The sequence below is a fragment of the Rana temporaria genome, chromosome 4 (assembly GCF_905171775.1).
Source record: "Rana temporaria chromosome 4, aRanTem1.1, whole genome shotgun sequence".
In the NCBI taxonomy this organism is placed as follows: domain Eukaryota; kingdom Metazoa; phylum Chordata; class Amphibia; order Anura; family Ranidae; genus Rana; species Rana temporaria.
The window spans coordinates 15,701,841-15,728,322 of NC_053492.1; the positions used below are offsets into that span (position 1 = coordinate 15,701,841).

The 26,482-nt window shown below is 47.1% G+C and overlaps 1 protein-coding gene across 1 annotated transcript; it reads right to left on the reverse strand.

The window, feature by feature from the left end:
* Positions 1 to 7,599: 7,599 nt before the first annotated feature.
* On the reverse strand, positions 7,600 to 19,314 carry LOC120935977 (4-galactosyl-N-acetylglucosaminide 3-alpha-L-fucosyltransferase FUT5-like). The gene is made up of 2 exons (XM_040348030.1): positions 18,013 to 19,314; positions 7,600 to 9,373 (listed from the first exon to the last, which is right to left on the reverse strand). Exons 1-2 carry the CDS (start codon positions 18,015 to 18,017, stop codon positions 8,248 to 8,250), a joined length of 1,131 nt encoding a protein of 376 aa, XP_040203964.1. The 5' UTR covers positions 18,018 to 19,314; the 3' UTR covers positions 7,600 to 8,247.
* Between the last annotated feature and the right edge of the window lie 7,168 nt (positions 19,315 to 26,482).

The window sequence follows — 26,482 nt, forward strand, 5'->3', positions numbered from 1 at the left end:
TCCTCCTCGGCATGGCAGCTCCTCTCCTCCCTCTTCTCCTCCACTGCATGGCAGCTCCTCTCTCCTACTCTGCAGTTCCTCTCCTCCTCGGCTCGGCAGCTGAGCTCCTTTCCTCTGTGACAGTGATGAGTGACTGACTGCATGCTCCCTGCTGTGACCGCACACCACGGCTGAGCTCAGGTAAGTCAGTGTGTGTATCTATGCCATTGTCAGTAGGTCAGTGTGTGTTAAGGTCATGCAGGTCACTGGTCAGTGTAGGTAGGTCAGTGCAGGTAGGTCAGTGGTCAGCATTGATGGGCACTGGTAAGTCACACAACCCCACCGCCCAGCCCCAAAAAAACGCTACTCCACATACAACACCACTAAATCCCCCCCCCCCCCCCCCCCCGGTTCCGGCCTTGGACTTCGGGCTGAAGCCCCTGATCTTTTTGGCTATGGTGAAAGTGGCCATTGTGGCCTTCGTAATGCTTTTTTTTTTTTTTCGAGGAATATGTTTACTCTTAGATTTCTGGTGAGGATTGGGCACGGTGAACCTAAAACAAGTTATTTATTTAGGCAGTGTTCTATGTTTAACAATAGGCTTTTTACGTTTGAGGACATCTGAACAATGGTCCAATATACCAATGGTTTGTGCTCTTTACGTAATAGCTCCCTTTCCCCAAGTCAAGAAACAAAATGTGCCATTATATATTTATGTTTGTGTAATTTCTTTCTTCCTTTATTTCTTTCTTTTGGCTTAACCTCCTTGTGGTTTCTTGTATCAGGGTCTCTGGCAGCAGGAATTCTGTACTTGTCTTCTTAGCTCTCGAATATTAACCACTTGCTTACTGGGCACATATACCCCCCTCCTGCCCAGGTGAAATTTCAGCTTTCGGCACTGCGTCGCTTTAACTAACAATTGCGCGGTCGTGCGACGTGGCTCCCAAACAAAATTGACGTCCTTTTTTCCCCACAAATAGAGATTTCTTTTGGTGGTATTTGATCGCCTGTGCGGTTTTTATTTTTGGCGCTATAAACAAAAAAGAGCGACAATTTTGAAAAAAAATACAATATTTTTTACTTGTTGCTATAATAAATATCCCAATTTAAAAAAACAAAAACATTTTTTTTTTCTCAGTTTAGGCCGATAGGTATTCTTCTACATGTTTTTGGTAAAAAAAAAAAAAAAAATCGCAATAAGCGACTGGTTTGCGCAAAAGTTATAGCGCCTACAAAATAGGGGACAGAATTTTATTTTTATTTTTTTTACTAGAAATGGCGGCGATCTGCGATTTTTATTGGGACTGCGACGTTATGGCGGACACATCGGACACTTTTGACACATTTTTGGCGCCATTCACATTTATACTGCGATCAGTACTATAAATATTCACTAATTACAGTATAAATGTGACTGGCATTGAAGGGGTTAACACTAGGGGGTGAGGAAGGGGTTAAATGTGTACCCTAATTAGTGTTCTAACTGTGGGGGAAGGGGGGGTGACTGGGGGGGGGGTGACCGATCTATGTCCCTATGTACAAGAGACAAAGATTGGTCTCCTCTCCAGAGACAGCACCGCTGTCTCTGTGTAAAACGGCAATGAGAGATGATCTCATATGTTTACATATGAGATCATCTCTCATTGGCCGCACAGATCGCATCGCAAACGGCCACTCTGATTGGCCGTTCGGGGCGATATGTGATTGGCTGTGTCCAAGGGACACGGCCAGCATAGCAGTTCCCCGCTGTGGCCAAATACCTAGAAATGTGCTTATATGATCTCAGTTAACCACTTGACCTCCGAAAGGTTTTACCCTCTTCATGACCAGCATTTGTTTTAGCTATTCAGGTATTATACTTTAACTGGCAATTACTCGTTCTTGCAATGCTGTACCCAAATTATTATTTTTTTTCCATGCAAATAGAGATTTCCTTTGGTGCCATTTAATCACTATTTTTATTTTTGCTGCAAAAACAAAAAAAGGAAACAATAAACATATTTCTAATTTCTGTTATAAATTCTATCGAAAAAAAAAAACGAATTTCTTCATAAATTTAAGCCAAAATTTCAAAAAATCCCAATAAGTGTATATGAATTGGATTGTGTGAATGGTGTCTAGAAAATATGGTATATACAGTATATATATCTGAAAATGTATCAGTCCTGATGTACTATCTTCATTTTAAGGTTCTAAACGCCAGGACAGTAAAAACACCCCCCAAAATTACCTTTTTGAAAAGTAGACAGTCCAAGGTATTTATTAAGAGGCATGGTGAGTTTTTTGAAGTTGTAATTTACTGTCCCTTTTTTTTTTTTTTTACAGATGGGGGGGGGGGGAGACACTTATGAGGACACAGACGTGGGGGAGACACTGATGAGGACACAGAATGTTTTCTACAAACCGGCTGTGCCTATTGAAAGGGGTTCACACCATCCCTGGTCTAAGTTCTGGGGTATAAACATTGGTGTGCCCATAATGAGGGGTTCCCACTATCCCTGGGCTAGGTTCTCAGGTCTACACATCTATTGTAATTGGATACATAGAGAGAAATCATAATTTTTATTTTTTTAGGCACCAATACATTAAAACATTATTTATATTATGTAGCGCCCCCCTTACTTTCAGTATGGGCACTACGCTAAAGTTAGTGGGGAATGGGAGAGTTATTTTGCTCCCATTTCACAATTTGTTAAATTGCAGGGCTGCTGTCCTTTCAGAACTGTCTTGTAGGTCAGTCTGCGTTTCAGGGGTGCAGTTCCACCTCTGGGCGGCAGTTGGTGCTAGAGGGGTTCTGGCAGAGCTACTTTTCCCCAGCAGCCAATTAGAGGAGTTTTTCCCATGCTGGGGAGGGGTATATCTGTGGCAGACGTCATTGATTTGTGTTCTTTTCGCGGGGTCTGAGTTCCAGGTGCGGCATCCACCTTCAGGGTGCGCGCCTCCATGGACCCCGCCACCATGGCCTACCTGGCCGGAGTTGCGCACCATGCGGAGCTTCATCCTGATGATGAAAGGAGCCCCAGCGATTTGCTGTGTCCCAACCTTTACTAAGAGGATCCTAAGCTGAGAGCTGTGCGGTGGGGAATCGGCTCAGGGAGAACGGTTATCCAGGAGGCCTGAACGAACCATCGGGGATCTGGTCACCACGATACTGACAGGTATATTGCAGCTGACAACCGGTGACCTTAACTGAAATTTACTGGGAGGATTCGCTCAATCCAATTATTGCACCCTAAATCGCTAGGCCTGTGGCAGAGGTCAAGAGTCAGGACTGTGGCAGAGGTCTGTTCCTCCCAGCGATTTACAAGTGACAATTTGGCTGCCAGGCTTGTGGCAGAAGTCTGTCCGGGGGTCACTTAACCCACTCTGGCTGGAGTGGCGACGAACTGATCTCATTGTTACAAAGAGCAGGACTGCTCTTTTCATATCCAAGGCCTGATACTAAAGTTGTTCTTGTGCTTCATCAACCTTTCCTATCTTGTCTTATGTTGGCCATGTTGGGCCTTGGAATAAAGCATTGAAGAAAATCCAATTGATGACTGGACCTTCGCTCATTGCCTCAACTCACTAGTATCACCCCTAGACCCCCTGCAAGGTAACTCAATACCCTGATCCCACAAACAACCTGCAGGGGTAGCGCTACAATTATAACACATTTACAAAATATCTTAAAAGCATCTAAAAGTGAACACAGTTTTTTTCAAACAATGATCAACACAACCAACTCTAACCTCTGGGCCAGGGTCAGTAGATAAAAAAAAACACTGGAAATATCCCTCAGAAGAATGGAAGCCGAATAGCGTTTTGGAGCAAGCGCAAAACGATATTCTGCTTCAACTCTAATGCCTCATACACATGATCGGACTTCCATCAGCCTTTTCTGTGGATTTTTGTCCAAAGGGTGTTGGCCGTGAACTTGGTATGCTCACACACAGCATGATTTTTTCAGCCAACTTTCACCAAATCACGTGGTTTTTCAGCTCTTTACCGCCACCCTTTGGGCACGTGTTTGTACGTGTTTGTACTTTAGACTTTAGTCCGATGGACTTGTGTACACCCACGATAGGATTAGCCGACGTAGGACATTTGTTACCGGAAAGTTTGTCTGTTCTCACAGCCAACATTTGTCCGATGAAAAAGCGAAATTTTGTCGAATGGAGCGTACACACGGTAAAGAGCTGAAAAAACACATGATTTGGTGAAAGTTGGCTGAAAAAGTCCTGCTGTGTGTATGCAAAACAAGTTCATGGCCAACACCCATTCAGAGCAAAATCCATGGAAGTCTGTTGGAAGTCTGATCGTGTGTATGAGGCTTTAGGCCTACTGGCCCTGGGCCAGCGGTTAGAGTTGGTTGTGTTGATCATTGTTTTCACTTTTCATATGCTTTTAAAATATTTTGGAAATGTGTTATATTTTTTTTTTATATATTGGTGCCTAAAAAATCCATGATTTCTCTCTATGTATCCAATTTCAGTTAATAGGATGTGGTACTTTTTGTCTATACACCCATAGTACCATCATGTGGTAGTGTATTATTGCTAGCTTATATGTACACACCTTCTGTGTCCATTCTGAGGAGTTCCAATCATCCATGTGTTGAGTTCCTTTGTCTGTACACAATGGGCCAGATTCATATAGGAGCGCGTATCTTTGTTCCGGCGTAGCGTATCCTATTTACGCTACGCCTCCGCAACTTAGACGGGCAAGTGCAGTATTCACAAAGCACTTGCTCCGTAAGTTGCGGCAGCGCAGCTTAAATTGGCCGGTGTAAGCCCGCCTAATTCAAATGTGGAAGAGGTGGGCGTGTTGTATGTAAATCAATTGTGACCCCACGTAAATGACGCGCTTAAAGAACGGTGCATGCGCGCGCATGCTCAGTATCACGTTAAATTTTTTCCCTAAGTTACGCCGGCTCAATGCCTGTGACGTGAACGTAACCTACGCACAGCCCCATTCACGTACGACTTACGTAAACGACGTAAGAAGATACGCTTGTGCCGACAACCACTTTGCATTGGCTGCACCTTATATAGCAGGGGTAACTTTACGCCGGACGTAAGCCTAACGTAAACGGCGTAGCGGGCGCAAGTACATTCGTGAATCGGCGTATCTACCTAATTTACATATTTGACGCGGAAATCAACGGAAGCGCCACCTAGCGGCCATCGTAAATATGCACCCCAAGATACAACGGCGTAGGAGACTTACGCCGCTCGTATCTTGCCCAAATCTATGCGTAACTGATTCTATGAATCAGGCGCATAGATACGTCGGCTCGGATTCGGACTTACGACGGTGTACGTGGAGATACGCTGTCGTAAGTTCATCATGAATCTGGCCCAATCTGTTCCTGTTATGAGGGGGTCCCACCATCTCTTCGCTGAGTTCCCAGATCTGCATACCAGCGGTGACCATTACGAGGGGTTTCCACCTTCCCTGCGTAGATTTTGGGCTATTAGCTAGCCCAAGAAATATAGAAAGCCATTAGCCAAAGACGCTTTACCTGTAAGGAAATTTTGCTTTAGGGTAACACTACCCTGACCAAGAGTATTACACTTTAGTCTTATGATTTGTGGCCTCCACCTCTCATACCTCGGTCATTATCTTTTTCTTATTTGCATGGAAGAAGTAGAACTATCGATATACCAAGGGAAGCTCTTTCCTCAAGGAAAACGAGGCACTTTCTTATTCAACAAGTATTATTAAATTAAATCAGTTCCAGCAATAGAACTGCTTGCTTCCCATCGGACAGTTCCAGAGTCTGCCAAGACCAACGGACATCACATGGAAAATATGGAAGCTTCCTGGAACAAGAGTCTAAATATTGTCTTTTTAGTATTCCAAACTAAAGCTAAAATCTCACATTAACTTTTCATACATGTGGTTATCTGTTGGCTTTATGTAACACTTTGTTACGCCATTGTCCACCCAAGACCATCATTGTCCACCCAAGATCATAATTTTCCACCAAGGATCATGAATGGCCACCTAAGACCATCACTGGCCACCCAAGATCTTAGAACCAGTTGTTGCCCATCAGATATTTCTAGAGGCTGCACTCACCAATGGACATCACATGGACAATATGGACGCTTCCTGATCCTGAAACAGGAGTCTAAAATGGTCTTTTTAGTATTCCAGTCTAAAGCTAAAACCTCACATTACGATAAACTGAACTTTAAATGCATTTGGTTAGCTGTTGGCTTCAAAACCTAATGTTACATCATTGTCCACCCAAGACTGTCCATGTTGTGTTACACTAAGTGATTTATTATTGCTCTGTCTTTAAGCTATGTTTCCTTCTGTCTAGCTGAACTCTCTCTCCCACCGTAGTTCTGTATATTCCCCTCCCCTTCTTTTCTCTCACTCATTTTGCTCATTATACACCATGCTGTAACATTTTTCCATGTGGCTTACAACTCCAATGTTTTTCTACCTATGAATATCCATCATTAAACGGAACATTCAAAATAATTAATCGTCTGTCTCTAACAGTGAGTTTATTCATTGAGTTAAGCTGTCTCAATTGATGCAAGGGATAAATAGAACACCAGGTCGTGTAAGATCTATATGAAGCTGGAGATAAAGTTTATGGCCTTGTAGTTGAGTCAGAACAGTCTACCTGATATCATCACTGCCCACCCAAGATCATACAATCATGTGTTGCCCACCTGACATTTCCAGAGGCTACAAACACCAATTGACATTACATGGACAATATGGAAGCTTCCTGAAACAGGAGTCTAAAATGGTATTTTTAGTATTCCGATCTAAAAACAAAACCTCACCTTATGATAAACTTAACTTTTAATACATGTGGTTAGCGGTTTTCAACACTTCATGTTACATCATTGTCCACCTAAGATCACCATTTTTTACATGGGATAATGACTGATATCATCACTGCCCACGAGGATCATGTCTGTCTACCCACGTTCATTACTGCCCCCCCAGGATTATGTCTGTCTACCCACGATCATTACTGCCCCCCCAGGATTACGTCTGTCTACCCACGATCATTACTTCCCCCCCAGGATCATGACTGTCTATCTACCAAGATCACCACTGCCCACCAGGATCATAAAACCACTTGCTACTCATCAGACATTTTCAGAGGCTGCACACACCAAAGGGACAATCACGTGGACAATTTGGAGGCTTCCTAAAACAGAAGTCTAAAAATATATTTTTAAGTATTTCAAACTATGATAAACTAAACTTTGTTTTTTGTAATTTTTTTATTCAAGGTTTTTTTACATAGAAAAAACAACAAACTTAAAACATAGTAAACATTCAGCACTACAATTCCCATCACCAGTACACAATGCAGCTCCCGTACCCAATAATAGCAGACATCAGGAATCCTTTCATATAGAAATCATAGTAAAGGGGAAAAAAGGAGAGGGGAGAGAGTATATACAATGTACATTCGTTATATATGCAGCGGAGGTTCACCTGAAAATTTTTTTTTAAAGCCAGCAGCTACAAATACAGCAGCTGCTGACTTTTAAAAAATGGACACTTACCTGTCCAGGTCGCCCGCGACGTCAGCAGCCGAAGCCGAGTGGTAGCTCGTCTCTCGGCTTCCCCCGCCACCATCCTCGGTGAGGGAATCGCGAAGTGAAACGCTGCGGCTTCACTGCCCGGTTCCCTACTGTGCATGCACGAGTCGCGCTGCGCCGTTCTCACTGGGTCCCCGCTGTGTTGTGTGAGCCGTGTGTTTCCCAGAACACAACAGGGGGGGCGGGGTAGGGGTGACGCTGAGGGGCAGAAACTCCCAAGGGAGTCTATACCAGGAAGTGGTGCAAATACCTGTTTTATATAGGCATCTGCAACTTTTAATACGTATGGTTATCTGTTGGAATCAACATTTTGTTACATCATTGAACACCCAATATCATCACTGCCCACCCAAGATCGTCTCCGTCTACCCAAGACCATCTCCGTCTACCCAAGACCATCTCCGTCTACCCAAGACCATCTCCATCTACCCAAGACCATCTCCGTCTACCCAAGACCAATCTTCATCTACCCAAGACCAATCTTCGTCTACCCAAGACCAATCTTCGTCTACCCAAGACCAATATTCGTCTACCCAAGACCAATCTTCGTCTACCCAAGACCAATCTTCGTCTACCCAAGACCAATCTTCGTCTACCCAAGACCAATCTTCGTCTACCCAAGATCATGCTCGTCTACCCAAGATCATGCTCGTCTACCCAAGACCGTCTCCATCTACCCAAGACCATCATTGTCTATCCAGAAAGTTCATTTGAACCATTCAGCAATACTTGGTACTGTCCTATAAGGACAGACCGCTTTTAATTTTCTACATATTTTGCAGTACCCAGATTGAAAAATGTCATCAGGTTTGGCTGGCTGATATCTGGACCTCCAGTTAAAGTACTGTCTGTATCTGTTCTCATCCTCATCCAGACTCCAAAGATATTTGGCCAATTCTTGGGGAGATGAAAAGTCATCAACATGAATAAAAGCGGCAGCTGGAATAAATCGCTCGTAATTTTCACGCGAGAGACCCATGACGATGGGCACGGTTCCCACCATTATTGCATTTTTCCAGAATTTTTCAGTGATGTAATCCTTATGGAAGGAATTCTCGAAGGCAAGGTAGAACTTGTACGTGGCAAGAGTTTGAAAAGTTTCATTCCGCGGTAGAGGCAAACTGTTTTTTCCATAAACGTCAATTGAAATGTATTTCTTCAACTCCTCGTAATACTTAGTTCTTCTGTATTTTTTATTCCAGTTGCTAACTACCCATGCCACCATATATGACTTTTTGGGGATTGTAAAATTTTCTTCCCTGTTGGCTTTTTCCAGCCAGCCATATGGAGTAAATATATCAGAATCAAGACGGTAAGTCATTGTGAGGTTAATTTTGTTATCCATAAGGGATAAATTTAGACAGTTGCTTGGAGACTCCATGCTAAACCAGATCCAGTATTGGTCAGGCGGTCTACATTCTGGAGGTAAAAGGTCTTCTGACGTATATACATCCCTGTGACTGATAACAACAGCATCTGCCTTTGGATACAAGGTGCGATTCATGGTGTAGAAACAGCCAGAGCCTTCAGAATTTGGACAGCTATTTAGAGGGAACTGATATTTTAATGGCCACGTCCAAAGTAATATGATCAACTGAGTCTCGTTCCATGTCCCATATTTTGGTTTACATCTAATTTGATTAGGTTGGACTTTTCCCAATAGAAAAACAATCATACAATAGGAAAATGATCCGAGGAGCAGGACAAAGCTGAAAACTTGTGTACGTTTCGAACATTGTCTGAGAGTCTTGAAGAAGAGGAGAGAACTCTTCAACTTGACAGTCAAAGAAGTAGCAGAGCGTGGAGAGAGGTTTGGATTTGTCCCTTTGTATCTGAGTGATGAGAAATAGGTGACATACATTAAAAAACAGACATAAACCAAAAATATATTATTTTCTTTGTTACATAAATGCATATTAAGGCGGGAGGTAAGCGGTGACCACGGTCCAGAAAGAGTTAACACAGACCGCGGCCGCTGCTCACCTCCCGCTATACAGGCATTCCTAAAGCATAGCCGTTGCCAGCACACTTACGAGGTGCAGAAGGAGGTGGGAAAGAAGGCTCCTGTCCTGTGACATGCAGGAAGTGCCTGCAGGGGACAGACACCTCGCGGGCCGGCCAATCTGGAGGTATACCTGTACTCAAGGAGACAGTGACCTGTCCCCTAACACTGACTGGGAAACTGATGGCTGCACAGGGAGGAGGAGTGCAGTGAAAAAAAAATCGAATATGTTTCAGTGCGACATTCAACGTCCCGCTCTGTAGTGAAAAGGTAGTGGATTGGGGCCTTCTCTAAAGGTACGGGGGGGCATCTCTTTAAAGGTATGAGGGGGACCATCTCTTTAAAGGTATGGGGGGGGCATCTCTTTAAAGGTATGGGGGGGCCATCTCTTTAAAGGTATGGGGGGGCATCTCTTTAAAGGAATGGGGGGCCCATCTCTTTAAAGGAATGGTGGGGGGGGGGGGCAATTTCTTTAAAGGTATGGCATCTCTTTAAAGGTATGGCGGGCATCTCTTTAAAGGTATGGGGGGGGCCATCTCTTTAAAGGAGTGGGGGGCCCATCTCTTTAAAGGAATGGGGGGGCATCTCTTTAAAGGAATGGGGGGCCATCTCTTTAAAGGAATGGGGGGGACCCATCTCTTTAAAGGAATGGGGGGCCATCTCGTTAAAGGAATGGGGGGGACCATCTCTTTAAAGGAATGGGGGGCCCCATCTCTTTAAAGGAATGGGGGGGCCGTCTCTCGTGATGAATATCTGGTCACCAACCACCGCCAATGCCCACCCCACATCTCCGACCTACCCCCCCCCCCCAGGTATTGTGCTATCCAGTTTAAAATGCCCAGGCCTATTTCTTGTCCCAGTCCGGTCCTGTGTACATCAACCTACCCCAGTGGTTCTTAATACCTGTCCCTTAAGGACCCGCCACTAACAGGCCAGGTTTGCATGGTAACATCACAGGTGATATCATTTGCTGCTCAGTGATTGAAGTATTCTAGTCTGCATCTCCCCAAGGTAATACTTAAAATCTGGCCTGTTAGTGGGTCCTGAGGATAGGAGTTGAGGACCACTGACCTACCCCGTTAGGTGTCAACTGTTTGCAGCTCCATTAGGAAGATCTCCCCTCTTTGCAACCTTTGCACCAGACAGGAAGTGAGGAAACCTCTCAAAATTAGAAAAAAAGCCCTGAATTCGATTTGAACCGGGTTCAGCCAAATAGTATGGTATGAAATAATTTAAAAACAGAAATAAAAGAACCCAAACTAGTTCTTTGTAAAAAAAAAAAAAAAAAAAAAGTCCCTTGTTGGGGGGCATGGCCTGCAAACCCAGCAAATACACTGAAATATCGGTATGCACCCGGCTAGAAGGTATAGCACTAGGGCAACTAACCGCAAGGCACCCCCTGGAGCAAGACCAGGCGAAATTCACAAATACTTCCACAGCCTACAGAGTAAATCCCCGGGCGCCAGAGCAACTGCACCACAAGGCCTAACACGAGGATCCCCACAGGGAAGCACCTCATCGTTTACCAGTGCGGGCTCACCTAATACAGCTCCCCCGGTGGTCGAGCTTCCGAGCCAGCTTCACTGCTTACCTGGTCCCGAGCTGCCCGAGACCCAACAAACCGCCGACGAGATGCAAGACCAGGAAATAAGTGCTCTGCTTTTGGCCCTCCCAACACGCGCGGACATTGAGGCCCTCCCGACCCGGTCAGACATAGAGTCTCTTATCCTCCGGCTGGAGGAAACGCATAACCGGGACATCCAGGAGGTCCGTGGCGAGGTCTCCACATTGACGGAGCGGGTGACAACTGGGGAGGCATCGGTGTCGGCCTTGGAGGCGAGGGTGGCGGCCCTGGAGACCGCGAGGGACCTGCACCGGGACGCGGCAGTGGAGCTACAGCTCCACCTAGAGGACATCGAAGACCGCAGCCGCCGCAATAATCTGCGGCTGCGGGGAATCCCGGAGGGTGCGGAGGGAGAGACCCTCGGTGATACGGTCGTGGGGCTGTTCCGAAGCGTGCTAGAAGACCTGCAGACGATGGCGGACCTCCCGGCGCTATTCGACTTCCTAGAAGCAGAACCCATCCAGGTACCCAACTGGCTGCAGCTGCTGCCGAGGCCTCCCGGGCGCTCCGGACCCTCGGCAAGACGCGGCCCCCCTCCACGTTGCCAGCAACGGGGAAGACAGAGGAATCGTTCGGCAGCCACGTGAGTAGGCCGAGGGCCATATCTCCCCATCTCTGATCTCCACTCCACTCCTCCCGCTGTTCGCATTGGCCTGTTTTGCCCCACCCCAACCCACTATCTTGCCTTGTTGCCCCCTTGCCATGTACGCCAGATCCAGGCATACAGGGCCGCGGCCTGAACCATGACACGCACCGGGTGTACTTTGTGTTGCCTGCCAGGCCACCCCTCACCCCCCCCCCCGCACTGATGGAACTGATTGATGCAGACACGCACACACAACGGAGCGACAGCCCGCTGGTAGTGTGCCGGCTGCCAGTTTTTTTTGGGGGGGAGGGTGGTTGTTTAGGCATGCTCCTATTGAGGGGTGGGGGCTGTTATTTTTGGAAGGGGCCATGGCTGTCTCCCCACAATGCTTAGAGAATGACGATCCACTGCCTGGAGGTAGATATCACGTTTTGCTGACATGGAGCGGCTGGAATCGGGAGGGGGAGGCCTTGACTTCCGTGCGGAGAATCCCCCCCCCGCCATGCGCTATATTATGCCTGGGATAGTTGGACCTGCCACTGGGTGGGAGATGTGGGGGGCGGACACCAGTTGGTTTTGGTATGCTTGGGAGGGGAGGGGGACTGCTGAGCGATCTGCACCTTATTTTACACTGCAAAGTTTGGGATGTTTTTTCTTATGCCTATCGTTGTATTGCTTACACTATTCCTAGGTGTTGTTGTAGAGTATGTTCTTTGGTATAACTATGCCTTATTCATGTTACCGATATAGGTTACACTTTTCACTTACACATTTTGGGGGAGAGGGCCGGGTAGCTCATACCTTGGCTCTCCACACCCACTTCCCCAAGTAGGGCGGCGCTCTATACCCCAGGGTTACCCTTTGAGCGGGGGCCCCGGCGAGTGCCTCAGCCGTTAGGGCTATATTAGTTCTCCCTGTATCTGCACGATCTAGTACCAGCGTTCCATTCTGTTCTCTCTCTTTCTTTTTCTAGTTCTCCCTGGTGTACTGTTCTCTGCTTCTTACTCACACCAACCAACCCCCCCTACCTTAATACCCCCTCCCCCAACCCCCCTATACAAGGTGCGGTCAGGGACCCACTCAATATCATATCCCTAAATGCAAAGGGCTTGAACACTCCCGAAAAGCGAAAGATGTTACTCCATGACATGCGTCGCCTGAAGGCAGACATTGTCATGATACAGGAAACGCATTTCAGGGACCTTAGATTGCCACTACTTAAGAATAGATACTACCCCCTGGTCTATCATTCGGGGTACTCAGAGGCCAAATCCAGAGGAGTCTCCATCCTTATCTCACCAAAGGTACCTTGGAGACTTGAAGACACCCAGACAGACAGCGAGGGACGCTTCCTGTTCCTGAATGGCCTTATCGGAAACAGTAGGGTGACGTTAGCGAACTTGTATGCCCCCAATGTCCATCAGGACACTTTCATTAAGAAAACTGTAGATAGACTTATGCGATACACTGAAGGACAACTTATCCTGGGAGGGGATCTGAACATACCCAGGGATGGACTGGCCATAGGGACTACAGGGAGTTTCCCGGTGGGCCGATGGCTCAGTGGGCCGTTTTTCAAAACAGAGATGCTGCTTGGAGGACTTTTTCTAATGCCCTGGCAGCGCCCCAGTGTGAAAGCACTCAGGCTTTCACACTGGGACTGCAGCGGAAGCGTTTTTCAGTCGCTTTACAGGCGTTATTTTTAGCCCAAAAGCGCCTAAAAACCGCCTCAGTGTAAAAAGGGGTCGTACACTCACCCCCTCTCTTTTACACTCACTCTCTTTTTCTTACACTCACCCCCTCTCTCACCCACCCCCTCTCACCCCCTTTCCCTCAACCCTCCCTCTCTCTCTCATTCCCCTCTCTCTCACCCTCTCATGATATACAATAATGGATGTAGGGGCCTTTTGGTGGGCGTGATTTTTTTGGGGGGTGGGGGCAGCATTTTATTGAATTAAAGTGGGCCGGTCTAGATGAAGTCCAGGGCCAAATTTTTGTCCCAGTCCAGCCCTGAACATACCCCTCTCCCCCCCAGAGGATACCTCCGCGGGGACGTCGTCTACATCGCGAGACGCCCGGGGACGGATAGTTGCGGCGCTTCATGCTGCGCAGTTGATTGATACTTGGCGGCTCTTTCACCCTGGTGAGAGGGATTACTCTTTCTACTCCAAACCCCATCAATCGTATTCGCGCATTGGCTACATCCTGGTACCCCATGGCCAATTGCATGCGGTTAAAGATACCTCGATTGGCTCCATCACGTGGTCAGACCACGCGCCGGTAGGGATGAGATACGCGCTGTCCGATGTTCGGGCGGGACAGGAAGGGGTTAAGTATGTTCCCTGGGTGTGTTCTAACTGTAGGGGGGAGGGTGGCCTCACTAAGGGAAATGACCGAACTTCTGTTCATACGTTGTATGAACAGAAGATACAAATTTCTCTCCCTGACAGGACTGGGAGCTGTGTGTTTACACATACAGCTCCCGGTCCCCGCTCTGTAACGAGCGATCGCGTGTGCCCTCGCGCAGGCCCCTGGTGGCCTGCGCGAGAGCCGACTAATAGCTATGGGCTCTCGCGCAGGGGAGCCGACCTGCCGCCGTATAACGGCGGCTGGTCGGCAAGCAGTTAACAACGCACCGCAACGTACAGTATCTGTGTTGTGGTGCACTACGGTGCATTGTGCGTTAAGCCCTATATTCAATGCTTTGAGGAGCTATTTATAAAGAATGTAATTGCAATGTATCTAGAACAGGTGTGTTGCCACAATACATAAATGTGAATGGGCCCCCGAAGGCATTAAGGGGCCCATTTACATCTCTGCGTTGCAGTAATGTACAGCAATGCATGTAGAGCAGAGCATTGCGTTGCCAAAAATATTAACTGTCTGATCGGAATGTCCTGCACTCCAAAAACATGGTCGTGGGTTTATCAGCTCCCGTCCAGGGACCTTAGATTGTAAGTTCTTTGAGGACAGGGACTAATGTGATTGGACAGAATGTATAGCGCTGTGCACATTTTTAATGCTCTATAAATGCCTATAATAGAATCATCTTAAACTACAAGTGGGCAGCCCAAAAATTATTTTAGAAGTAAAGTTTTTTTTTTTAAGTTTATAGTTATGGATACAAAGATAAAAAAATTGTAAATCTACCCACTGCACAGTAGAGGGCTCCACTACCATCCTTCTGACGAGATCCTGGGGAATGCTGAGTATCGTAAATCTCACTAGAAGATTGAGAATACTCTGCCTTCACTTGGACAGCCTTGGTGCCACAGACAGAAGAAGACGTCTTAAAGACTAAGGGCACTTTCACATTGATGTGGTATGGTTTTTCCACACCGCGAGTGTGGCACAGTGTACCCGTGGTTGTGGGACGGTCAGCACTTTGCAGTAGACTTCCATTATGTATAGCATAATCATGTCAGAGGTCCCCTGTGATATCAGAGGTCCTTCCATCATGTCAGTAGTATTCCCTACATATCAGAGTTCCCCCCCCCCATCAAGACAGAAGCCCATCATCATATCAGAGGTCCCCCACTTCATGCCAGAAGTCCCCCATTATATAAGAGGTCCCTCATCATATAAGCGGTCCCCCATCATACCAGAGGTCCCCCACCATGTAAGAGGTCCCCCATCATATCAGAGGTCCCCCATCATATCAGAGGTCACTCATCATATCAGAGGTCCCTCATTACATCAGAGGTCCCCCATCATGTCAGAGGTCCCCCTTTATATCAGAACTCCACTCCTCATATCAGAAGTCCCCCCATCATGACAGAGGCCCCCATCATATTAGATCTCCCCATCATGTCAGAGGTCCCTCATCATATCAGAGGTTCTCCATCATATCAGAGGTTCCCCCATCGTGTCAGATGTCCCCCATTATGTCAGAGGTCCCTCTTTATGACAGAGGTCCCCCATCATATCGGAGTTCCCCCTATCATGTCAGAGGTTGCCCCTTCATATCAGAGCTCCCCTCATCATATCAGAAGTCCCCCCATCATGTCAGAGGCCCCAATTATATCAGAGCTCCCCCTTCATGTCAGAGGTCCCCCATTACATCAGAGCTCCCCCAATCATGTCAGATGTCCCCCCATTATGTCAGCGGTCCCTCATTATGACAGAGGTCCCCCATCATATCGGAGTTCCCCCTATCATGTCAGAGGTTGCCCCTTCATATCAGAGCTCCCCCCATTATATCAGAGGTTTCCCCATCATGTCAGAGGCCCCTCATCATATCAGAGGTCTCCCCCCCATAATGTCAGAGGTCCCCAATTACATCAGAGCTCCCCCAATCATGTCAGATGTCCCCCCATCATGTCAGAGGTCCCCCATTACATCAGAGCTCCCCCAATCATGTCAGATGTCCCCCCATCATGTCAGAGGTCCCCTACTTCTGGTATGGATGTGGGAATCTGTTCGTTTTTTTTTATTGGAGCCCACTGGAGTAATAGGTTGAGCCCTCCTGTGCCTGCTCTCCTCCTTTCTCCCCCCTGCCACTGTGATTACAGGTAGTTGCATTTGTGGGCTATGTGTACTCCTCTGCTACTCATTAACCCCCACCCAGAGTTGACTGCAGCGGCGACAGCCAATCAGGTAAAAGATGATGGAGCTACTGAGAACAGTGGGACATGTAGTCCAGAGGGGCCATTGTAGTGTAGAAGATATTGGGGCTGTGGGCTTCAATACCCAGGATTTCCTGCAAACAGAGGTGGAGAGCAGAATGTTTTCCCCAGGCTTTGGACAGTGGATCAGGGCTTTTGCAGCGCGGAGAACAAGAGGGTGCAGACCTGTTGTTGTCTGGGTCTGCCACCAAGAGAGGAAAAAAAAAAAACGTCAAAGAGCCAGTCCAGAGCCACTGAGGACCTGTATGAGGACCAGATTTGGAGTGTTTCTTTATTTTGTTTTTTAAAATTTAGAATTTGAATGAAAGTTTTAGCACTGGGAAACAATTTTTGAAAGATAAAAAGTGCATTTTATATACAACTATACAGATCAGACCAAAATGAGGGACAAATGAGGAGGAAAGAGGGACAGAGGGACTGTGTTTCAAATCAGGGACAGTCCCTCGAAATCAGGGACAGTTGGGAGCTATGATAGTTGGGGGTTATGATTTCTGCCACTCACTCCAATGCTGAGGGTTATTATTACAGCCACTAACACGAATGGTGGGGTTTATTATTGTGGCTACTGACACCAATGCCGGGGTCTATTATTCCAGCCACTAACACCAATGCTGGGATTTAATTTTGTGGCCCTGACACGAATGCTGGGGGATTATTATTGTAGCCACAGAAACCAGTGCTGGGGGTTATTATTGATTCCACTGACACTAAAGTAGGAGGCTATTATTGCTGCCACTCACCCCAATGCTGGGGGTTATTATTGAAGCCACTGACACCATAGTTGGGGGTTATGATTTCTGCCACTCACCCCAATGATGAGTGTTATTATTGCGACCACTGCTGGGTTTTATTATTCTGGCCACTGACACCAATGCTGTGGGTTATTATTGTAGCCACAGAAACCAGTGTTCAGGGTTATTCCTGCTGCCACTTACCCCAAATCTGAGGGCTATTATTGCAGCCACTGAGACCAATACTGGGAGTTATTACTGTGGCCACTGACCTCAATGCTGGGGGTTATTATTGTGGCCACTGACAACAATGCTAGAGTTTATCATTGCATCCACTGACACCAGTGCTGGGGGTTATTCCTGCTGCCACTCACCCCAAAGCTGAGGGTTATTATTGCTGCCCCTCACCCCATTCCAGAGGGTTATTATGAGGTCCAGTGATAACAATGCTGTGGGTTATTATTGTGGCCACATAAACCAGTGCTGGTGGTTATTATTGCAGCCACTGACACCACAGTTGGGGATTATTATTGCAGCCACTGACATCAATGCTGGAGGGTTATTATTGCAGCCACGTATACCATAGTAGGTGGTCATTAATGCAGCGACTGACACTGATGCTGGGAGGTATTAATGCGGCCATGGAAACCAGTGCCGTGGGTTATTATTGCAGCCACTAAACCACTATAGCTTAATAGAGCACAAATAAAATGTATTCCATATGAGGGTTGCATTGTGAAGCAGAGTGGGGTGGCAGGAGCACGATTGGGGGCACCAAAATGTACCTTTGCCCGTGTAGACAAAAATCCTTGCACCAGCACCACCAACGATCTGCTCAGCACTTTACAAAATGGAGGATAACCATAGAGTTATAATACATAAAAGAAAACACTGAATACTTACGGCATTGGGGCGCCAAACTTTAAGTTCCTTTTGCGGTACTCGGTTCAGGTCTTCTGCTCCAAGGTTCAGTCTTCTCTTCGATCCTCCAGTTTTCTGCTCCACAGGTGAGTCTTCCGTTTATAGTCTTCCAGTCTTCTGCTCCACAGGTCAGTCTTCCGTTCACAGTCTTCCAATCTTCTGCTCCACAGCTGAGTTTTCCATTCACAATCTTCCAATCTTCTGCCCCACGGGGTCAGTCTTCCATTCACAATCTTCTGCCCCACGGGTCAGTCTTCCATTCACAATCTTCTGCCCCACGGGTCAGTCTTCCATTCACAATCTTCTGCCCCACGGTTCAGTCTTCCATTCACAATCTTCTGCTTCACGGGTCAGTCTTCCATTCAGTCATCCAGTCTTCTGCTTTACCGGTCAGTCTTCTATCCACAGTCTTCCAGTCTTCTGGTCCACAGTTGAGTCTTCCATTCACAGTCTTCCAGCATTCTGCTCCACAAGTCAGTCTTCCAATCTTCTGCTTCACGGGTCAGTCTTCTATTCACAGTCTTCCAGTCTTCTGGTCCACAGACAGTTGAGTCTTCCATTCACAGTCTTCCAGTCTTCTGGTCCACAGTTGAGTCTTCCATTCACAGTCTTCCAGTCTTCTGCTCCACAGGTCAGTCTTCCAATCTTCTGCTTCACGGGTCAGTCTTCTATTCACAGTCTTCCAGTCTTCTGGTCCACAGCTGAGTCTTTTTTCACAGTCTTCCAGTCTTCTGGTCCACAGTTGAGTCTTCCATTCACAGTCTTCCAGGCTTCTACTCCAAAGGTCAGTCTTCCAATCTTCTGCTTCACGGGTCAGTCTTCTATTCACAGTCTTCCAATCTTCTGGTTCAATGCTCAGTCTTCAAGGTCTCCAGATTACAATTCCAGAACCCCAAGCTTCTTCCCCGATCGATGTGTGGCTCAGACTCCTAAGGTTCTAGCAAACTTCTAGATGAGAGCACAAACCTCCAGAGCTTCTTCTGGTCACCAAAATGTTGGGATAAGGTATAGAATTGAGAGTATTTAAAGTATTACTCTGTCTATACTTATTTTTCTAATTCGAAGGAAATATATATATAGTTGGATCTTCGTTTTTTCCTAAACCTTCATCATTCAGATGTCGTCCCACATGAGACACTGACTCACAGACCCTCTGGTAGACTCTTTCCCGGATAGACTCTTCAGACCATCTATACCTCCTTACTATATACTAGAGGTGTTCTAATAACAACTGCCTAAGCAAATGTTACCCCTTGTCTACTGTTTCCAACATCTAAACCCACCCATAGCGACTAAGTAGAAGGCTGGTCTGAATCATTAGACATAATTACATGTGATTAGGGCTGTTTATTGTCGGTACAAAGCTGGCCTTGTTTAGACTGAAGATAGTTCCAGGTGTACGGTAATTAAAGGTAGAGACAGTCAACCTAGTTTGGCAGTTTGAACGTTTAAAGCTCCATAGAAAGATGTTCTGATACACATACATACACCTGATATGAGTTGTAAGACCATTTTTAACCACTTAAGACCCGGACCTTTAGGCAGGTAAAGGACCTGGCCAGTTTTTGCGATTCGGCACTGCGTTGATTTAACTGACAATTGCGCGGGCGCGCGATGTGGCTCCCAAACAAAATTGGCGTCCTTTTTTTCCCACAAATAGAGCTTTCTTTTGGTGGTATTTGATCACCTCTGCGGTTTTTATTTTTTGCGCTACAAACAAAAATAGAGCGAAAATTTAGAAAAAAAATCAATATTTTTTACTTTTTGCTATAATAAATATCCCTCAAAAAGATATAAAAAAAACTTTTTTTTCCCTCAGTTTAGGCCGATACGTATTCTTCTACCTATTTTTGGTAAAAAAAAATCACAATAAGCGTTTATCGATTGGTTTGCGCAAAATTCATAGCGTTTACAAAATAGGAGATCGTTGTATTGCATTTTTATTAATTATTTTCTTTTTACTACTAATGGCGGCGATCAGTGATTTTTTTTGTGACTGCGACATTATGGCAGACACATCGGACAATTTTGACACATTTTTGGGACCATTGTCATTTTCACAGCAAAAAAATCTATAAAAATGCATTGTTTACTGTGAAAATACCAGTGCAGTTTAGGAGTTAACCACTAGGGGGCAATGTAGGGGTTATGTGTGACCTCATATGTTTTTCTAACTGTAGGAGGGCGGGGCTGGACGTGTGACGTCATTGATCGTGTTTCCCTATATCGGGGAACACACGATCAATGACAGAGCCACAGTGAAGAACGGGGAAGCTGTGTTTACACACAGCTCTCCCCGTTCTTCAGCTCCGGGGACCGATCGCAGGACTCCAGCGGCGGCGGACGTACAGGTACGTGCTTGTGCCCAGCCGTGCCATTCTGCCGACGTATATGTGCAGGAGGCGGTCCTTAAGTGGTTAATAAAACACGAGTGATCAGATCAAACCCATTTCTTCTATTCTTAATGTGATTCAAATTAACCACTTGACCTCGGGAAGGTTCTACCCCCTTCATGACCAGGACATTTAGCACTGCGCTACTTTATCCTCCTCATGCCCATGTTATAGCTGAAAGATGGCTACAGCATCCATGTATGTCCTCCTGAGCATGCAGGGCGCGTGTGGCGTGCTCTGTGATCAGTAAGTACACGAGACTCGGCTGATCATGGTCGGAGTAAGGGGCATTACTATTTGCTTAGCGTACTTGTTTGTAGCCTAAATACTGAAATTTGCACCTAAAAATTTAATTTAGTAACTTTTGTGAAATGCCAGCAAAAACGTGTCTGCGCCAGTAAATTTCAGGTGTCGTGCCAGTAAATTTCAATCTGGTAGGTTGCCAACACTGCGTCCATGTCGTCCTAGAATTTGTCTTTCGGTTTGCGTGAAGCAGAAGTTCTGTTTTGGATCCATTAAGTTGAAGGTGTCTCGCCGTCATCCAATTGTCTATCAATGTGAGGCATTGTTCTAGCCCGTGATTTTGGTCTTTTTTTGTTGCTGATGCGAAAGTAAAGTTGGGTGTCGTCAGCGTAGGAATGGTAGAGCAGGTCCTGTTTGCTGATGATTTTGAGGAGTGGGCGGAGTTAGATGTTGAAGAGAACGGGCGACAGGGGTGATCCTTGAGGGACTCCGCATGAAATGGTGCGTGCTTCCGAAGTGAAGGCTCTTAGTTTCACTGTCTGGGATCGATTCTCCAGGAACAAGGCATAAGACTGGGATGCCATAAAAAAAAAAAATATATTTTTTTGTTTATTATAACAACCGTTACTTCTTGTCTACTCTTTCCAACATCAAACCAACCTGTGGCTCCTGTGTAGAACATTGGTCGGAATGAATAGACATAATTACATGTGATTAGGGCTGTTTATTGTCGGTACAAAGCTGGCCTTGTTTATACTGTAGATAGCTCCAGCTGTAACGAAAGGTAGAGCCAGTCAATCTAGTTTGGCAGTTTGAGTGTGACGGTTCCATCTAAAGCTGGGCTCATCATACATACTGTACACCTGCTATGAGTTGTAGGATGTGGACCATTTTTAACCACTTAAGCCCCGGGCCTGTTTTTCAGACTCGGTGTTTACAAGTTAAGAACAAGTTTTTTTGCTAGAAAATTACTTGAAACCCCCAAACATTATACATTTGTCTTCTAACACCCTAGAGAATAAAATGGCGGTCATTGCAATACTTTTTGTCACACCGTATTTGCGCAGCGGTCTTACAAGCTTGGGAAAAATTCACTTTTTTTTTATAAAAAAATAAGACAACAGTAAAGTTAGCCCAATTTGTTTTATATTGTGAAAGATAATGTTATGCCGAGTAAATTGATACCCAACATGTCACGCTTCAAAATTGCGCCCGCTCGTGGAATGGCGTCAAACTTTTACCCGTAAAAATCTCCATAGGCGACATTTAAAAAAATTCTACAGGTTACATATTTTGAGTTACAGAGGAGGTCTAGGGACACGGCGCTTTACATTTTTTTTTTCTTATTTATTTTACTTAATTTTTTTGATTTTAACACTGTTTTTTTTTTTTTTAATTGGGTCACTTTTATTCCTATTACAAGAAATGTAAACATCCCTTGTAATAGAAAAAAAGCATGACAGGTCCTCTTAAATATGAGATCGGAGGTCAAAAAGACCTCACATCTCATATTTGGACTTAAATGCAATAAAAAAAAAAAAAAAGAAAAAATTGTCATTTGAAAAAATGACAACACAAAAATGTCCTTTTAAGACGTATGGGCGGAAATGACGATTTGACGTCACTTCCGCCCTGCAGTGATATGGAGATGGGTGGGGGGCCATCTTCCCTTCACTCGTCTCCATACACTGCAAGGGAGAGGGCGGCGGAAGGCACCAGAGAGCGGCGGGGGGGCCTCTTCCGCGGCCGATAAAAGTGATCTTGCGGCGTACCCGCTGCAGAGACCACTTTTATCTTGTAGCGGACCGCCCACTGAAGAAGAGGATACTGGGGCTATGGTAGCTAGCTTCTACCCTAACATTGGTATTCCTCTTCAAACTGATCACGTATAATGACGGTGGGCGGTCCGGAAGTGGTTAACTACTTGATTACTGGGCACTTAACCCCCCCCCCCCTCCTGCCCAGACCAATTTTCAGCTTTCAGCACTGATGCACTTTGAATGACAATTACACGGTCATACATCACTGTACCCAAATTCGGTGGATTCAGTGGTCGGGACTCCTGCGGTTCCTCCGGCTCCGGTGGCGGTAAGTAAGGACGCTGCTGAGAAAGCGGGGGGTCTGGTACTACGGTCAGGTCAGACATAGTTCGCATAGCGGATGCAGCGAAGTGCAAAGTTTACGTGTGCTTTGAGGGGCCGTTAGGTGAGCACCTGAAACAGGAGGTGAGGGACAAAATCGGAAAGGGTGAGTATGTGGAGATTTTTTCCCTACTGCCGTTGGAGAAGTTTAATCTTGATAGGGTTAAGCCAGGCGATTCTAAGAAAGATGACGAGGAAAAGCGACGGTACCAGTTGATACCCAGGACCTTCACGAATTGGCTGCAGGCGTTCGCTATTTTAGCCAGTGTGATAGGGGAGAAAACTCCAGAACATTGCTCAGCATTGTTTTGTTACTTGGATGCGATTGCTCCCCAATCGCATAGAGTGTACGGGGGGAGCACGTGGCTTAGGTACGATGAACAATTCCGCCAGCGGAGGGCTGTGCGTCCGTCTCTTAGATGGGACCACAAGGACATCAGCCTTTGGATGCAGCTTATGTCTTCGGCTCGGCCCCCGAACCAGTTTTTCAGTGGGGGGGGGGGTCGGGGGGACCAATGCCTCTGGACCGTCGACCGGAAAAAAATTGGGGGTGTGCTGGCAATTTAATGAGGGGTCCTGCAAGTTCGGAGGGACATGCCATTTCAAGCACGGGTGTTCTGGATGCGGGGGGACTCACCCCGTGTCCCGATGCATCAAAAAAGGGAAGCGTGCCGGGATATTGCTAACAAGAGGGTCGACGCCAGTGAGGGAGGAAAGGATGCGTTTTTTTTCTAAATAGGTATCCTAACAGGGAGGCAGCAGCCCTGTTGGTGGCTGGGTTCTCTGAGGGTTTTAGGATACCATGCTCACTGGAAGTTGTGCCGCCTGTGGCGCGGAAGTTGTGGTCGGCACTAAGGAATCCGGGGGTGGTTTCGGAAAAATTTGCGAAGGAGGTGGCATTGGGCCGCATGGGCAGGCCATTCCACGAGAAGCCGTTGCGGGAGTTGGTGGTGTCGCCGCTAGGGGTGGTGCCTAAGAAGGAACCAAACAAGTTTGCCTTATCCACCACCTCTCGTTCCCAAAGGGAGGGTCAGTTAACGATCCTATTGACCCGGAGGCGTGCACGGTGTTGTATACTTCGTTTGACGCGGCGGTGCAGTGGGTACGGCTTTACGGTCAGAGCGTGCTCATGGCCAAGTTGGACATTGAGTCAGCTTTCCGTTTACTCCCAGTGCACCCGGACAGTTTTTGGCTGTTGGGGTGTTCCTGGGAAGGGGCATTCTACGTGGATCGGTGTTTGCCTATGGGTTGCTCCATTTCCTGCGCTATGTTTGAAAAATTCAGCTCGTTCCTGGAATGGGTCGTTCGGGAGTGTCGGGTGTGGATTCTGTGATCCATTACTTCGATGATTTTTTGTTTGTTGGGCCTCCGGCCTCCAATGTGTGTGCGATTCTTTTGGCTACGTTGCAGCACATTGCGGGCAGGTTTGGTGTTCCGCTGGCCGGAGACAAAAGGGAGGGCCCAACGACGGAGCTGAGTTTTTTGGGCATAGTGATCGATTCCGAAGTCATGGAGTGCAGACTTCCGTTAGACAAGGTGGATGCGTTGCGGAGTGAGATTAGGGAACTAATGGGACTCGGGAAGGTGCAGCTGCGGGGTCACCAATCTCTTTTGGGTAAGCTTAACTTTGCGTGTTGGATTATTCCGATGGGCAGGGTTTTCTGCCGACGGCTGTCCGCTGCTACCGCAGGAGTGCGGATTCCTACCCATTTCATTAGGCTCACCAGGGAACACAGAGAGGATCTGCGGGTCTGACATACGTTCCTGGAGAGTTATATTGGGCGGTCAGTTTGGATGGGGGCACCGGTGAGCAACTTTGATTTGGAGCTGGTGACGGATGTGGCGGGGTCAACAGGATATGGGGCCTTCTTTCAGAGACAATGGTGTGCGGAGGCCTGGCCGGATTCGTGGGGGGAGGCGGGGTTGCTTGGTAACCTGGTATTGTTGGAGCTGTTCCCAGTGGTCCTGGCGATGGAGCTATGGGGATCAGAGTGTAGGAACTTAAAGATCAGGTTGAATTGTGACAACATGGGGGTGGTACAAGTCATTAATCGGGTCACCGCGTTGTCTCAGCCGGTGATTCGTTTACTGCGCCACCTTGTCTTGCGTTGCCTACAGTTGAACATTTTCCTGTATGCGGTGCATATCCCGGGTGTTGATAACACTTTGGCTGATTCCCTGTCTCGGTTTCAGTGGGACAGATTCAGGGAACTGGCTCCGGCGGCAGAGAAGGTGAGGCTTCCCTGCCCGGGCTGGCTTTGGGAGGTTGCCTTGCAGCCGCGGCAGGCTGGATCAGGAAATCGGTAAGTGGGCGGCCTATACCAGGATCTGGAGGGAGTGGACTGAGTTTATACGGCTAGTGGATGCTGAGCTGGGGGGGTCGGAATTGCGGCTACTGGTAGTATACTTTGTCTCCAGGCATATGGAGGACGGCGGCTCTGTGTCCGGGATAGAACGGAAGCTGGCGGGTTTGGCCTTTTGGTTCAAGCTTCAAGGCCTTCCTGATTTTACGAAGGATTTTCGGGTGCGTCAGGCACTGAAGGTGTACCGGAAGGCGAATCCTCAAAAAGATAAGAGGAGGCCGGTTACCTTTGCAATTTTGCAGGTAATCGGGCCGCATTTGGGGGGGGGTTTCTTCAGGGTTACGAGTTGCGTTTGTTTCAGGCGGCTTTTTCGTTAGCGTTTTTTGGCGCATTTCGAGTAGGGGAATTGGTGAGCCCATCTAAAAGGGTTTCGGGGGGTTTGGGGGTGGAAGACGTGTGCCTTTTTGACAATCGGCTGGTGTTGCGGTTATGTTGGTCCAAAACGGATCAGAAGGGAAAGGGTGTGGAAATTCAGTTGTTCGCTCTACCAGGGGTGGCAGTTTGCCCGGTTAGGGCGACCTAAGAGTTTTTGGAAGTACGACCGGTTGGGGGGGGGGGCCTTTCTTGAAGCATAAAGATGGGTCTTTTTTATCCAGGTTTCAATTCAATTCAATTTTCGCAAGTGCCTTGGGTCGGCCGGACTCGAGGGTGTGCAGTTCGCTTCCCACTCCTTCCGCATTGGGGCGGCTACAGAAGCTGCCAGATGTGGGTTGGATGAAGTGGCGATTAAACAGATTGGGAGATGGGAATCAAGGAGGTTTTGTTCTTATGTGCGCCCCCAGCTGGTGACGGAGGTAGTTTGAGGGGAGGGGGGCGCTGACAATACCCTTTCGGTGTGGGGAAGTAAGTGTTTTCATTGAGTTTGGTGGGGTCATTGGATGTTGGTTCTACTTTGTTTCTGTGTTTCTGTTTCAGATGGAGGTCAAACGCGCCTCGTTTGGATTCTTGGGCATTCGTATGTGTTCTGGGGGGCCAAAAGAGCAGACGCTAGGTTGGACGGCAGGCAACTGGGGATTCCGAGAAGGGAGGCTTGCATTAGGTGGTTGGGAATCCCAGGGATAGTTTGGAGCAAGGTGGTGCCTGAGGTCTATCGGTACGCGCGGTTGGACAGACCGCCCAATGTGCTGGTCTTGCATGTGGGAGGGAATGACTTGGGGGTCAGATCCATTGGATATCTGATTGCGGCTGTAAAGGCGGATTTTTTGACTTTGCAGAAAACTTTCCCGGGGACATTGATAGTATGGTCCGACATTGTTGCACGGACCAGCTGGCGGATAGCGTGGTCGGTAGATAAGCTCAACAAGGCCAGGGT